Raw genomic sequence first — 16,616 nt, forward strand, 5'->3', positions numbered from 1 at the left:
AGAGAGAAGGCAAGAGGGTCAGTGCTCAGAGAAGACCGTCTGTTCTTCTTTGCTCCCACCGTTTTGGTCCTTCTGGATAACCGTAAATCTTTGTCACTGTTTCTCAAGCAAGTGATGTGTGACAAGGGGTCTTACTGGAACTAGGAGGATCTGTTTACAGGAAGGATACGCTATGCTAATCTGTCCTCCTAAACATAGAAGAGTTGGGTTTTTGGGTGATAAGATCATGGGAAGGAGATGGAGTGGACTTGCTTGGCTCATCCAAAACAGAGGGGGAGAGAGAAAGACAGACAGACAGAGAAGGAGGGAATATTCTAACAACTTTCTTGTTTCCAAACCCTTGTGAGATTGGGTTGAGCTTCAGGCCAGTTTGGGGTTGAATAGTATCCCCCTCCCCCTCCAAAATGTCTTGTTTAGTGGGGTTGGAAAGAGGATTTTTGCAGATATACTTAGTGAGATGAGATCATATTCACTAGGGGGAGCATAAATCCAATGACAGCTGTCCTGGGAGACGTGGAGAAGACGTCTAGATGTACAGGAAAGAAGCCATGGGATGAGAGAAGCAGAGATTGGAACAAGTGAGCCGCAAGCCAAGGAGCACCACAGACCGCCCGCAGCCACTGGGAGCGGGAAGAGGTAAGGAAGGATTCTCCTCGAGAGCTTCCGGAGGGAGCAGGGCCCAGATTCCGGACTTCCGGCCTCCGGAACTAAGAGAATCAATTTGGGTGGTTTCATGCTGTTTGAGGGAATTTGACAGAGCGCTCATGCAATGGCCCAGGGCTCCAGAAGCCTCCTCTGCCCTTCCAGTAATTGCCCATTTAGTGCTGCCATCAGCTGCGGTGGGTTTTTCTACCTTTGAAACTGGTTCTCGGCGGGATATAAAAACGGGACAGAAGAACCGGCCGTCCTCAGGGGTGGCTCTACACTCTTGGTGTTCCTACCGTCACGTGAGGCTCTAAGAAATGACCCATGCCAGAGCTCCGCACTCCCAGGATCGAATTTCTAGCAGGTGCTGTCTGGACCTTGTTCTTGCTCCCTTCTTTGGATGCTTTGCGTTGGGCATTTGGCTTTCTGTGGTAGGGGTGTTCTCGAGATAGAGTTCACGCTGCATTACAAGTCCCCCATCGAGTCATGCAACCGTGTCGACAAGCCATCCTAGAAGAGTTTGGTCCCTCGAGGAGATGCCCGGTACCTGAGTGCCGTCCTCCCGCACCGTGCCTGGCACCTGGCGAGTGATCGCTGGGACAGCGGCGTCCGGAGGATCTGCTGGCCCCTTACGCCCGCCCTGCCATCAGAAGAGGAATGGACCGAGCACTCCCATGCTTCGCATCTCCCGCCCCACAGCATCTGCATGGCGAGGCGGGCATTCTTGGCCTCATTTTGCAAACAAGGAACGTAAGGCTCAGAGAAATTAAATTGCCACACGAAGGCCACCTGTCTGGCCAGCATGGATTCAAAGCCAGGTCCTGGACTCTAAAGTAGGGGTTCTCGGGGCACGCAGGGGGCTCAGGCATTAAGTGTCTGCCTTCGGCTCAGGTTGTGATCCCAGGGTTCTGGAATGGAGCCCCGCATCAGGCTCCCTGCTCAGCGGGGAGCCTGCTCCTCCCTCCCCCTCTGTCACTCCCCCTGCTTGTGCTCTCTCTCTCTGTCAAATGTATAAATAAAATCTTTAAACAAATAAAAATATAAGGTAAGGGCCCTTAGGTGGCATTTTTGCACCGGTCTGCCAGAGTGTATTTGGCAACACCTGGGGACATCTTTGGTTGTCACAGCTGTGGGGCAGGGGTTGCTACGGGCATCTCGTGAGTAGAGGCCAGGGGTGCTGCTGCCGAGTACCTTACAGCACACAGAACAGAGCCCCCACCAGCCCCAACAAAGAATGGCCCAGCCCTACATGTTCTAGTGAGAAGGCATTAGAACAGTGCTCGGTTCCATAATGCACGAGAGAGAGAGAGAGAGAGAGAGAGAGAGAGAAAGATATTGAGTGTGCATAAGTGGGGTGGGGGGAGGGGCAGTGGGAGAGAGAAAATCCTGAGCAGACTCCCTGAGCGTGGAGCCCCACACGGGGCTCGATCTCACGACCCTGCAGTCATGGCCTGAGCTGAAACCGAGTCAGGCGCTTAACTGACTGAGCCACCCAGGCGCCTCTGGACCTACAACCCCTTCGATTATGCTTCCCACCTAGTCATAGCTACTACTTGCTGGTACCACTAGCGCCAAGCCCCATCTTCCCACTGACTTGGGAGTGGCTGGATCAGGGAATCATTTTGTCTTGTCACGTGCCCGGCACCTAACCCAGGCAGGCAGGAGAGAAGCAGCAGGTAGAGGGAGAAACAGCCTCCTTGCCTAGTAGGGAGCCCAATGTGGGATTCGATCCCAGGACCCTGAGATCATGACGTGAGCCAAAGGCAGATGTTTAACTGACAGAATCACCCAGGTGTTTCCTAAAGCAAGATTCTTGACACAGGGTTGTTTTCTGCACCCAATACACCTTCCATTAGCACCTTCCAGACCCTCATTCCTAACCCAGCCTGGAGAGCAGGGAAAGCTCTCTTGGGAAAAGAGGCCAAATAAATTCAGATCCGAAGCAGTGGGTAGACACTGTGTGTGTGTGTGTGTGTGTGTATCTGACTTTATTCCATATACTTGAAGCAAAACCATATTTTCCAACCCTACCAATACCTACCAAAGCAGATAGAGCAATATCTTAAACAAGATGTAAAAGAGATTTCATAAAAAATTTTTGAACATGCCACTTTTCACTAAATATTTGTGGGTTTAGAAAAGATAATTAGGATCCATAAAAAGGAACTTAGGTCAAAAGGTAATAGGTTTGCTACTATCAGGTTAAAACGAATTAGTGTATAAACATAAGAGGGCACAAGTTTGTTTAGTTAACGACAAGGACAACAGTAACAATTTCTTAAGCACTTACTTAATTTCTTAAGCACTTAAAGGATGGGAACTGTGTCTAGCACCGTACATGTTTTTCCTCTCAGTCAATTCCATAATGACCCTATGAAGTAGATACCATTATTGTCCCAGCTGACAGGTGAGGAAACTGAATTTGGTGGAGTAAGATGCTTCCGGTCATTTCATTCATTAGTAATCGAGAGATCTAGTTTGGACTCCAAAGTCAGAGCTTGTAACCCCCATACTCTACCCACCCCCAAACAGAATAGTAATAGTAATAATCATTAATACTTCCTGGACTCTTCATTTTTGGACCAGATGTGAAGCTAAGCCCATGGCTTGCCATGTTCAATGTATCACAATGAGATTTATACCCAATGAGTTAAGGGCTGTGACTAGTACTACGCTATTTTCAGAGGCCAGGAAATGGAAAGTCAGATAAGGTGACTTTCCCAAGGTCAAGGAGGGGACCAGAATGAAGACTTGAAGCCAGGTCTACCTGACAGGGAGCAAGAATGGGGCTGTGCTAGGAGCAGAGATGAACTCAGCCTTCCAGACCTAAGGGGCACAGACCGGGCTGGCCGGGGGGCTCTGGGCGCCTCCTTAACTTAGGCTGGAGTCCCCCATGCTTACCTGGGATGGCAACCAAGTTCTGTAGCTCCTGCTTCAGGTCCATAATGTCATTGCAGAGCTGGATGTCGTCCATCCTGGGGAGACAGGACACCATCCCACAGCAGGTTACGTTGACAGAATGTTCTTATGACCCTGAGCATCACCCAGTTTAAACAAAGTGTTTGGGGAGGATGTTGTCCTTTGTAAAGGCCTCACACGCTCTTCCTACAAGTTCCCCCTCAAAAGAAGAAAAACAGAGGTGCCTGGCTAGCACAGCGGGAAGAGCATGGGACCCTCACAACTCACTGTTGTGAGTCCGAGCCCCATGTGAGGTGTAGAAATTACTTAAATAAATAACAACTTAAAAAGAAGAAAAACAGAAAGTGCATGTTACCCTGCTACTGAGAAATGATCAATCACTATTAATGACCCCTTGATGGAATTGCTTTTGGTCCTCACATCCTTACTTCTTTGCTGCTGGCCCAGTGTTTTCCATTAGCAGCTATGCTAAAAATTTCAGACATTGTAGAAATTCACAATGTAGAGAAAACTCTTCCTCAGTCCTTTAGAAAAAAAAAATGTCAACACCTTGGTTTATATTCCTCCAGATTTTTTAAATGTTCATGTTTATACTATAAGTTATGACATCATTACTATCATACAAAAATGTTTTGCAATTTTTTTAACTTAATGATCTATCTTGGGCGTTTCTCCACGTCGGTATGTGCATACCTCCTTGTTTTTAATGGCTGTGTAGTATTCCATTATCGTGATACACGGTGATTTAGTTAACCATTCTCCTAGGCGCAGACATCTGGGATGTTTCTAGGATAAATTCCTAGAAACACATCAATCCCTAGAAAAATTAATTCCTAGAAATGCAATCACTGGGTCAAGGGACACGAACACTTGCATTTTACCTTTCGTTTTTATTTTTTTAAAAGATTTATTTATTTATTCGAGAGAGAGAGTGTGGGTGCATGCACGCTCACAGGGCAGAGGGGTAGAGGGAACAAGAGAGACCATTTCCAGCAGACTCCAAGCTGAGCGAGGAGCCCAATGCGGGGCTCGGTCCCAGGACCCCGAGATCATGACCTGAGCCAAAACCAAGGATCAGCTGCTCAACCGACTGAGCCACCCGGGTGCCGCAACACTTGCATTTTAATTAGGAACTTGCAAATTGCCCTCCAGATGCGTCATATTCCCACCAGGAAAGGAGGCTCACTCCTATAATCTCTGCTATCGGGCTACCCAGACAGTCTTGCAACATGCTTTATAGTTGTTTTGTTTTGTTTTGTTTTTTCCCCAGGGGAAAGCGTGAACACAGTCCCCCACTACCACACGTTATGCACTCGAGTTTCCCACATTTGGGGAAATCGCAGGGGTCAGCATATCCAGAGTGCAATGGGTAACCCTTGCCCTGGGAAAAACATCTTCGTGATCACAGTAACTCTCCTGCCAGGTAAGTAAGTACTGCTTCACAGTTTTGTAACTGTTGTGCACGGTATGTATACCACGAATCTGGAATTTCACCAAGTGTATTTTTCAAGGCTGCTTTAATTATCCCCTTATCTTGACTACTTAGGTGGGGTTTTCAGGTTGGTTTTTTTTTTTTTTTTAAAGATTTTATTTATTTGACAGAGAGAGATCACAAGTAGTCAGAGGCAAGCAGAGAGAGAGGAAGGGAAGCAGGCTCCCTGCCAAGCAGAGAGCCCGATGCAGGGCTCGATCCCAGGACCCTGAGATCATGACCTGAGCCGAAAGCAGAGGCTTAGGTTGGGTTTTTGGGGGCTGCCATTTGAGCCACTGTTGACTACACATGGATTCATACAAGGCTTTTTCTTCACGTTGGATTATTCGGAGTGGGGGCCGTGGATTCTCAGAAGTGGCGCCACTGCATACGAAGGGCTTGACACAGCTGTGGCTTTAAGATGTATTTTCAGATCGCTGCCCCGTGGGGCGTGGAGGGTATTTGCCTTCATTGTGCACATCTTTATGGAACATTTCCTGTGCCTGCCATGGACAGTCATGGGCTCCAAGCCTCCGAGGCTCCTCTGCCCTTGGGAGCTGAAATTTAGGTGGGGTGACAGAGCGTGAACACAAATACAACAGAACGTCACATGCTCTGAAGAAGAGTCAAGTGAGGGTCTGGGGGCACGGAGGGGCCAGGACAAGGACTAGAAATCAACACCTCTGAGCCTGCTGATTTCCTACCTCCTTCCGCGGATCTGTTGCCCGCATTCCACAGACCAGCATGGGGCCCCCTTCCCTTTGCTGGCCGAAGAGTGCCCATTATTACTCCTTCTGATCCTAGCTCCCAGCTTTTGGGACAAGCCGCAGAATCATCTCCCTGTTGCCAGAGCCCCCAAGCGTTTGTCAGGCCCTGCCCTGAAATGTCCTAGCAGGTGGCAGCTGCCTCGAGTGAGCTTGGGGGCTTGCCAGTAGGGCACAGCCTGTTCCCATGGGCTCTCGTCGGCGATCGTTCAACTGGAGGGCCTCCAGAATCCTTTGCCACATCGACTGCTGAGATCAGCCTCCATCCGTGGCTCTAATGAGGATGATTTTGGTCTCCAGGGATATTTGGCGACGTCTGGAGACACGCTGGTTGTGACAGCTGGGGCTGGTGTGTGGGGATCGTTGCTGGCATCTACTGGGTAGAGTCCAGGGATGCTGCTAAATGTCCCACAGCACGCAGGATGGCACCCCAGTGGAGAATGATCTGGTCTGAATGTCAGTCATTCTCTCGCTGAAAAATCATGGGTTATGACTTCAGAATTGAGACAGGTACCTGGTTGATCATTTTCAAGAGATGAAAGAAGGGAAGGCAATGAAAGGGACAAAAGAGAGACAGACTGTGGTCAGAAGCAAGAGCCCTGGTACCCAAGAGCTCTCCTTCAAAGGGGTCAATGCACCAGCAGCTGAACTTCTCTGAGCCTTACTTTCCTCCTTTTTAAGATGGGAATAATAGGGGTGCCTGGGTGGCTCAGTGGGTTAAGCCTCTGCCTTCGGCTCAGGTCATGATCCCAGGGTCCTGGTAACGAGCCCCGCATCAGGCTCTCTGCTCAGCGGGGAGTCTGCTTCTCCCTCTCTCTCTGCCTGCCTCTCTGCCTACTTGTGATCTCTGTCAAATAGATAAATTAAAAAAAAATATTTCAGATGGGAATAATAACAGTCTTGCTGCCCATGTCAAGGGCTGAGCACGTGCCTGGGACAGGTAAAGTGCTCGGTAATTTGTGTCTAGTACAACTACTCGCTATGACAAAGAAGCAGGGAGAGAAAGAAAATAACGCTGGGGAAATAGGTGATAAATGGAACATGTTCAATATTAAAAATAATCATCCTTATTGGGTATTTTCCTCTATATCAAAGTTTTGAAATAAATTCTTATGTAATCGTAGAGGACACACCTGCTCTCTGCAGAGGTTTTAGAAAACACGAATGGGTATGAAGAAGGAAACTAAAATGACGCATGACCTTGACCTCCCCTGCACCCAGGGGCCACTCTTCCACTCCAAGTATTTCCGTGTAGCTCGTGCCAGCTCATGCTCAGTTGAGTTTCCTTTCTGTAACTCAAGTATGGCGGGCTTGCCCTGGGAGGCCTTCTCACTCACTCTCTGCCCATCTCAAAGCTGCAGTCAGCATGATTTTGAGTTCTCCCAAACACACTCAAATTCACCACCATTAACAGGTGAGGAATTCTTCAGAAGCTCTCAGGGGAGTCACAACACAGCTCCTCATAAAAATCTCTATTCGATCCTGCTCTTATCCTCAAAAACAAAAAGTCACCATGTACCGAACATTTACCATGGGCTAGGCAGTGTCTCAGCACGTTCTACCCATAAACTCATCTATATCGTCACGGGCGTCCTATGGGAGAGCTGTTTTTATCTCCATTTTATAGACGAGGAAATGGAAATGAAGCAACGTGCCCAAAGCCATAACAAAACACCATAGATTGTGTGGCTTAAACCATGAACGTTAATTTCTCACAGTTCTGAAGGGCTAAGAAGTCCAAGATCAAGATATCAGCCAAGTTTGGCTCCTGGTGAGAGCCTCCTTCCTGGTTTGGAGATGGCCACCTTCTTGCTAAATCTTCATGGTGAAGAAAGAGATCCTCTCTCTGGGGTCCCTTGTGTCACTATGGGCCATAATCCCATTCATGGGGCCTCCACTCTCATGACCTAAGCTCCTCCCATAGGCTCCACCTCCAAGTACGATCACATTGGAAACCAAGGCTTCACCATAGGAATCGAGGAGGGAGAATTCAGTCCTCAGCAAGAGTGATGGCAATCCCGTCTGCCTTCGCCAGACATCCACTTTTCCCGGCTCCCTTGCAGCTAGAGGTAGCCATGAGACCCACTTCCGGCCAATGAGATAGAAGAGGAAGTCTGCTTGGGGGCACTCCTGGGAAGGATGATCAGAGACCCGAGTGCTACCCACCTCCTCGTCCTGATGCTTCTGCAGTCACTGTGGCGAGAGTGACAAGGGGAAGGGAGCTAAGAGGTACCTTGCTGACGCTCAGATCACCCGCATCCAGACTTCTTGGTAAGGCAATGTTAAATGTCCTTATGATTTAAGGAGACTGACCAGCTGTCTTGGTTGGCCTGGAAACTGTCCCAGCTTCAGCACTGAAATTCCCATGTCCTGGGAAACTGCTCTGTCCCAGGCAAACAGGGACAGTTGGCCATCCTAGATTTAAGACATTAGGTTTTTAAAAATTGGGGGGAGGGGAGGGGCAGAGAGAGAATCTGAAGCAGGTTCCATGCCCAGCTCATAGCCCAACATGGGACTTGATCTCACCACCCTGAGATCATGACCTGAGTTGAAATCAGGAGTCGCATGCTTAACCGACTGAGCCACCCAGGAGCTTTAAGATTTAAGACACTATTAAGAGAATGTTTTGTTACTTAGAGTTGAAGACATTTTTCACTGATACATATGCATGGGTATGTGTGCTTTGACTAAAACAAATATATGTACTGCTCAATGCAAGCATGAATGGAATTTCAGTCCTATTAAATTATATTGTTACGAAAGCATTTCAGTAGTTCATGCAAAGCACTTTTGAAGCTTGGCTGGACCTTTCGAGTAAGGCATGTTAGTCCAGTTCTCTGCAGGAAGAGAGCTAAGTCCTGGAAACCAAACTCTACTGTTGCCAGCTTGTTCCAGAGAGAGAGAGAGAGATGTCATCTCCAAGAACCTGATGAACGCAGCAGGGAAAAGAAGCCAACTTGTGCTATTCTCCATCCCAGCCTTTCATGCTGGGACAATGGAGGAAATCGGTCATTTTACCAGCTCTGGGCTGGAGAGGTGATCAAGCTCTGTCAGAATAATAATGCACCTACTTTACAAAATACCTTTGAAAATAACATGGTCTAGAGCCTAGTGGAAATACAGCAGAGACCGCCATGTGAAGGTCAAAATAGACTGATGGAGGAGAAGCCCGACTTTTAAAAAATCATATTTATCTGGCTCCTTCTTTTTTTTTTTTTAAGAAATTTTTTTAAAAAGATTTTATTTATTTATTTGAGAGAGAATGAGTGAGAGAGAGCATGAGAGAGGAGAAGGTCAGAGGGAGAAGCAGACTCCCCAAGGAGCTGGGAGTCCAATGTGGGACTCCATCCTGGAAGTCCAGGATCATGACCTGAGCCACCCAGGTGCCCTATCTGGCTCTTTTATAAAATGTGGATGTTTGGCATTCTGGGGATGGCAGGAACACTCATCCAGAGATGAGTCTAGCGCTTGGAGCCTGGACCCCAGCCTACGTCCCACCACAAACCTCTCCCAAAAGGAAAATTCTGTTTTTCTATACACTCTACACATCTGACATCAAATGTTGCATTTTTCTGCACCGAGCAACTCTGCAGTTCTTGACGGATGTCCAACTGAAGGCAGGTGTCCTCCAGTTTGACTCAACTCTGATACTCGCTGCCTCGGGTTAGCAAGACCCCAAGACTACGGGCTCTGTCCCATAAGCCTACCCTTGCTTCAGATACTGATTGCCAGCCCCAATCACCTGTTCTTCTGACAAACTGGCCATAAACTGGGGTTCCTGTGATCCCCCTCCTCAGGTTCAGTACTTTGCTAGAACTGCTCGTGAAATTTGAGGAAACAGTTATTTACATTTGCTGATTTATTATAAACAATATCACAAAGGATACAGGTGAACAGCCTGAGGGGGAGGAAACACAGAGCAAGGTACGGGAAAGGGGCACAGGGCTGCAGTGCCCTTTCTTCTTATTATACCATAATAACTTCAGGCAGGCCATTCCTCCCCCCAGGAGCTCAGTTTCCTCATGTATAAAATGAGGTGACCCCTGGGGCCATATTCTACTAGCACCCAGAGCCAGCCAGACCTGAGTGCCCATCTCAGTTCCACCATTCACTGACTGTACCCTGTGGGCAGGTCCCTTCACTGCTCTGGGGCTCACTGCCCTCACTTGGAAACGGAATGACACCCTTGTGTTTGGGTTGCATGAACGTGAAGAAAGCTTAGGGCCTAGAGCAGGCAGCCCTGAGCTTTGCACACATCTAGTAGGTGCACAGGAGAAGGCCACTTCTGTCAGCCCCTCCAGCCTTGGCTGTTGCCTCACAGACACTCCTGAAAAATCTTTGCCAACATTCCTGCGTCAGAGAAAGAGCCTCACCTTTGTGAGGCTTGGAGATGACGAATGTGGGCATCTGTTTAGTGTTCTTGGATTAATGAGCTCAGATGCTGTCCCCAGAGGGAGAAGAAGCACTGAGACATCTCCAGGGAGCCCGTGGGCTCAGCTGCCTTTCCACATCCTGGCAGGGATCAAGGACCCAGACAGGTGCCTGCCACGGGCTTAGGTGACACATCTATGAGAGGGACATCTTTGTGAGGCATGACTGAGAAGTAAGCTGCCTGTTTGCTCCCTGAGGCAAGTTCAAGGTCTGGGTGTTAAGTGGCTTCTCCTTCAGTTGTAACCCTAACCCTACCCTTGTTTCTAGATGCGACCCTCTGTTCCCAAAAGAATGTCACCTCCCTGGAGCGCAGATGACTCTTCTGTCCCCTTTTCTAGACCAGCTCCTTTTTGAGTCAAAGGAAATTACTAACACTGAAAAAACTCCTCACACTGAACCGTGGGGGTCTGTACCCTTTTCTGTGTGCATGTTGCATGTCAATTAACAATTGACCTGAAAAAATTATCAGCAATATTGGTGAAGGCCTGGAAGGGTATTTCTGATCTTTTGTTACCGTATAAATACTCCCTTTAAAAAAAAAAAATTTTTTTTTTAAATTTTATCACAGATACTGCAGAAGCAGGGGAAGCTGGAGAGGGAAAAGCAGGCTCCCTGCTGAGCAGGGAGCCCAAGGAGGGACTTGATCCTGGCACTCTGGAATCATGACCTGAGCTGACGGCACTTACCCAACCGAGCCACCCCAGTGCCTTGGCCTAAACATTTTCCACAAAACATCTCAATTAACTCTTACCACGACCCTCCTAGGTGGGTACTATTATTATCACCCCTCCCATGATGTCAGGAACTTGTTCAAGGTCACGGAGTAGGTGACAGGGACTTGAACGTAGGCAGTCTGGTCTCTGCAGTGGGGAATATGCAGGTTCCAAGCCATACGGTGGGAGGAGTTCAGGGAAGACAGAGATCAGAGTAGTTGCGGGGGAGCAATTTTCTTAGCTCGAGGGCCACTTACAGGAGCACAACCTGGATGGTCAGGAAGAAGTGTGGGTGCCAGGTACTCATGGAAAGAGGGAAGCTCACTCAAATACTGATTCGAGAAAAGGGCGTGGTGTCCCCCGAGGATGTGGCCGTGAAGCATCCACCAGCACAGGACATCTTGGTGGGTCTGGGTTACAAAGGACGACCATGGGAGTCATCTTAGGTTCTAGAGTGACAGCATGGCCCGGCAATGGGTCTGTGCAAGCCAGTCTGGCAGATGTGGGGACCCGTATGTACACAGCGAGAAGAAAGAGCACCCTCACTCTAAACTTTCTGTTCAAAGTACTCAGGAGACTTCGTAGAGGACAGGTTTGTTCATGAATCTTGAGCAGCGTGGACAAGCTATGGCCCACAGCCCAAACCCAGCCCACCGTCTGCTTTGGTACATTGCATGAGGTAAGAAGGGGTTTTTTATTGTTGTTGTTCTGTTTCTGGGTTTTTTGGTTTTTTTGTTTTTTTGGGTTTTTTTTTTTTTTTTTTTTTTTTTTTTTTTTTTTTTTTTTTTTTCGAGAGAGAGCATGCACATATGCGGTGGGGAGGCGGGCAAAGGGAGAGGGAGACTCTCAAGCAGACTCCACACTCAGCGTGGAGGCCCGCAGGGGGCTCCATCTCACGACCCTGAGATCACCACCTAAGCCAAAACCAAGAGTCAGACACTTAACGTGACTGAGCCTTCCAGCCGGCCCTTGGTAAGAATGGTTTTTACATTTTTAAATAGCAAAATATCAGAAGAAGAATAAAATTTCCGGACACATGAAAATTACATGAAATTCAAAGTTCAGTGCCTATAAATAATGTTTTACTGGAACTCAGTGATGCCCATTCGTTCACGTGCTGTCACTGGCGGCTCTCGCTTTACAGCAGAGGTCATCGGAATAGAGACCGTACTGTGGCCTGCTGGACTCTCAGATTTTTACTGGCTGGTTCTTTGTAGAAATGTTTTGTTGCGTCCTGATCTTCAGAAAGAACCATGCATTAATCAGAGACTAATCAAGTTGCGGGGGCTGGAAGAGCCCTCAGCTTATATGGATGAAGAAGCCCAGAGAGGGAATATTGATCCTGGATGCATTGATTTGCAGACTTATCTAATAAATCAGTCATCCAGAAAATACTAAGAGCCTACTGTGTGCCGGGCTTCCTGACTCCGTTCTCACTTGCACCAGCCACTGAGGACCCAGGCCAGCCACCAAGGCCACGCAGCAAGCCAGTGGGGTTCTCCTGGGTCCTGCTGCTTTTCACTAACGGTCCAGCCCACTCTCTGCTCCAGGCTCCTATGGGGTATTGGGCTGTGCCCAAAGCATAGAAGGTTTGCCAACAGATTGCCTGCAGGCACCAGCTACCGTAATCTGGCAGTTTTTGCAACCATATTTGTCCTTCTGTGTGTCCTCTGTCTCTCTAAAGGAGACACAAAGTTCTGAGACTTCATTCCTTATTTGCTATGTTTGTTCCCCAATCTCCTACCAAGATAGAGCCTAGACTGAGACGTATGTTCTTCCTTGGACGGCTTAGCAAACTAGGAAGAGGAGAGGGGTTCTGGCCCGGGGTTTCTCTAATGCTAGCCCTGAGTCCCTTGGCTGAGTGGTTCACCAAGAATCAAAGATGTGGATAGGGCGCCTGGGTGGCTCAGTTGGTTAAGCATCTGCCTTCAGCTCAGGGCATGATCTCGGGGTCCTGGGATGGAGCCCCGCGCTGGGCTCCCTGCTCAGCGGGGAGTCTGCTTCTCTCTCTCCCTCTGCCTCTCCCTCCTGCTCATGCACTCTCTCTCTCAAATAAATACAATCTTTAAGAAAAAGAATTAAAGATGTGGATAAAGATTCAGGCTCAAACCATAAGGATGGGAGGGGAAAAGAGAAGAGGAGGGAAGAGAGAAAAAGAATCACCATAAATGCCCAGTAACAGCACGTGGTTCCAGGTATAATTTTCCACCTCTGCAAGGAAGAACTCAACAACCATTACAAAGCTATGGCCAGCCAACCTGCAAGCTTTTCTCAAGAGGACCTCTCAAGACAATACAGCCAACAGAGAATTGATGAGGGAAGATGCTAAGGGATTAGGGTTGCCAGATTTAGCAAACAAAAAAACAAAAACCAGGGCACCCAATTGTATTGGATTTTCCGATAAATACCGGATAATTTTTAGTATGAGAATGGCTCAGGCAATATTTGTTTGGAACATACCTGCTGTAAAAACAGAATCTGTGGTTTATCTGAAATTCAGATCTAACATGGCATCCCGTGTGTTCTCTGGCAGTTCTATGAGAAGAGGGAGGCCAGAGTTTCAGCAACAGGTTCACTTCCAAGCCCAGGGGCAGGGGGGTGGGGGTCGTTTGGGGCCGAGGGAAGTGGGAAGTGTCCTGAAGGCCTCAGTAGTTAAGAGTAATTGCTGCCTCTCCTAGACTCATCTCTCCCCATGGCCACTGGAGAGCCCTCTGTTGACGGGTTTCTTGCAGTGTGGAAGCCTGAGAAGACAGGGACGAAAAGCCTCAAGAAGAAATAGCAAATACGATATGTTAATTAAAAAAATGAAAAATTATTTAAAAAAAACACGAAATAGCAAATACAGCCCATGGGCTAATGGGCGGAGAAAATTGGGGACAATTGGAAAACTGCGTCAAGGGCTTTGAAAACAATTAAACTCTTGAGCCCACTGATTCCATTTCTAAGGTTTCATCCTAAAGAATTCATTTGTTTGTTTGTTTGTTTTTAAGATTTTATTCATTTATTTGACAGAGAGAGAGAGATCACAAGTAGGCAGAGAAGCTGGCAGAGAGGGGGAAGCAGGTTCTCCGCTGAGCAGAGAGCCCGATGCAGGGCTCAATCCCAGGACTCTGGGATCATGACCTGAGCTGAAGGCAGAGGCTTAACCCACTGAGCCACCCAGGCACCCCTAAAGAGGTCGTTTAAAGGGTACCATGAAAACTTAGCAGTGATTATGTGCAGGACAGCCTTATTTGCAATCACAAAAAACAAAAAGCAACCTAACTATCCACCGATAATAGCAGACTGCTGACTTACATATGGGATGTATTTATCACGGAATTCATAACACAGGCATTAAAAATGGCGCTCAGGAGAGATGTGATTGATATCAGAGAATAAACCATATAAAAATGGTTCACAAAGGTTAGGATCCAATTTTGCACAAGACCGATGCATAAATTCCATTCAAAATGTTACGATGATGATTTTGAAGGAAACTTTATTTCTTTCATTTGCTTCTCTTTATTTTAATTATTTTTTTCACCATATGCATGTATTATCTGAAGCCACTGTGATTGGAAAAGACGCTCGGTATGGTATCTTGATGACTTCTAAAGTGTTTTGTGTTTTGCGGGGTCAGGGTGGCCCAGTTGGTTAAGCAGCCGACTCTTGATTCTGGCTCAGGTCATGATCTCAGGGTCGTGGGATCGAGCCCTGCATGGGGCTCCGTGCTCAGTGTGGAGTCAGCTTGAGATTCTCTCTTTCTCTCTCTGTCCCTCCTGCTGTGCTCTCTCTCTCTCTCAAATAAGTAGATAAAAAATTTTTTTAAGACATTTTTTTTGTTTGTTTTAAAATTACCACGGAACACCACTTTCTGCAGAGCCAAACCCTGCCAGCCTTGGGTCACTGTAACCATAACAGAAACCCCTCCATGGCCTTTTATCTCTTTGGCCTCCTCTGTAGCCAGGGAGAGCCCATTTGGGGCTAGCAGCCCACCTGCAGGTCTGTGCGAATCCTGACCGGCAGTCTTCAAGCCCATTCTCCCTTCAATCTTGCCGGGATCAGAGCACCTTCAACTCAGACTAATTTTTAAGCAGCCCCCAAGACAGCCTTGCCAATGCCTCCGGGCTTGGTCAGGTGCTCTTACACTCTCATTGCCAAGACCCCATGTCCTACCACTGTCCATCCACCTCCCCTCCCCCCACCCCCGATAATCACCTGGGCACTTGTATTTCTCCCTAAATCGCCCATGTGCACCCTTTAAAGCACCCTGCCTCCTCCCTCCATGCTTCTCAAACGTCACCTGTGCCTGACACATGGCAGTCAGCCTGTGATCAAGAAAAGTAGGCGGGCAGGCGGGCCCAGAGTACACACAGTCCTGGAATTTTATTAAAATGAGACCTCAAGACAGCGAGTGCAGGTGGAAAATTTTCCAAATCGCATGATAGAGACCTCAGGAGGGCAACAGCATTTATCAAAGGGGGTGAGTCACACCTCCCTGCCCCCCGCCGAGAAATCCAATTACATATCCTGCTTTGCATTTGGGTATCAATATTCTATTCTTGACCCCCCTCTGGGTGGCGCTGGGGCCCTCCTGCGCAGTCCTTTCTCGGCTATCTGCTGAGGTCCCACCTGTGCACCAGCTCCTCTGCCAAACCTACTAGCACGTCTAGTACTAACAGCCCCTAGCCTTCACCTGAGCACGGACCCCGGTCTGGAACTGGACCCGCACTGTCTCATTTAATCTATAGGGCAGGTATTATCATTCTTAACTTTATAGAAGGCTCAGAGAGGTTGAGTAAATTGTCCAATATCACACAGCTGACAAAGGACGAAGGCAAGATTTGCAAGGAGGCAGTCTGACTCCGGAGCCCTGACAAATGTCACTGCAACACACTGACTAGAAGTGCTCCACAGACACGCCAGCTTGTCCCGTTCTGCCCCAGGACCCCCGTCCTTTGTCCCATCCCTGCCATCAGGAGCCTCTTCAAATGCCTTCAACAAGGGTCAGCTCCAAGATGTAGGGAGGCCACATTCACATATCTTTTATACAAATGTATTGTTAATAATTGTTCTGTTTTATTGTTAGCTACTGTTAATCTCTTACCGTGCCTAATTTATTTTTTATTTTTTTTTTTTAAAGATTTATTTATTTATTTGACAGACAGAAATCACAAGGAGGCAGAGAGGCAGGCAGAGAGAGAGAGAGACAGAGGAGGAAGCAGGTTCCCTGCTGAGCAGAGAGCCCGATGTGGGACTCGATCCCAGGATCCTGGGATCATGACCTGAGCCGAAGGCAGAGGCTTTAACCCACTGAGCCACCCAGGCGTCCCCCGTGCCTAATTTATAAATGAACCTTTCTCATAGGAATGTATGTCTTAAGAAAAAGCATGGTATACATGTAGAGTTTGGTGGTCTGTGTAGTTTCAGGCCTCCACTTGTGGGTCTGGGAAGTATCCCAGTGGAACTATCATAAAATATATTTGGTCTTTGTCCTTAGCGACTAGCACAGAGCTCTTAAAACCCTGGGCGGAATTTCCCAAGGGAAAGGAGTGTCTTTTGTCATTCCTAATGATCCCCTTGAGAACAAAACGCCCGAGTTCCTGCCAATGAGGTGATCAGAGTGGAACTACATGTTAGTGTCATGTAGGGGCTGGTCTACCAGAAAGACCAAACCTGTGATTAGAAGGT

At 47.9% G+C, this 16,616-nt stretch overlaps 1 protein-coding gene and 1 non-coding gene across 2 annotated transcripts in view; both read right to left on the reverse strand.

Annotated features, from left to right (window-relative positions):
• Positions 1–16,616, reverse strand: part of BMERB1 (bMERB domain containing 1) — a 108,338-nt gene that overhangs the window by 8,368 nt on the left and 83,354 nt on the right. The window contains exon 3 of the mRNA XM_059415270.1: positions 3,547–3,620. Coding sequence (XP_059271253.1) covers positions 3,547–3,620 — 74 coding nt within the window. The remainder of the gene's footprint in view (positions 1–3,546; positions 3,621–16,616) is intronic.
• Positions 4,832–4,995, reverse strand: LOC132027314 (U1 spliceosomal RNA). Its single transcript, XR_009407119.1, has one exon. It is a non-coding gene; the product is annotated as a U1 spliceosomal RNA (small nuclear RNA).

The sequence above is a fragment of the Mustela nigripes genome, chromosome 11 (assembly GCF_022355385.1).
Source record: "Mustela nigripes isolate SB6536 chromosome 11, MUSNIG.SB6536, whole genome shotgun sequence".
NCBI lineage: Eukaryota > Metazoa > Chordata > Mammalia > Carnivora > Mustelidae > Mustela > Mustela nigripes.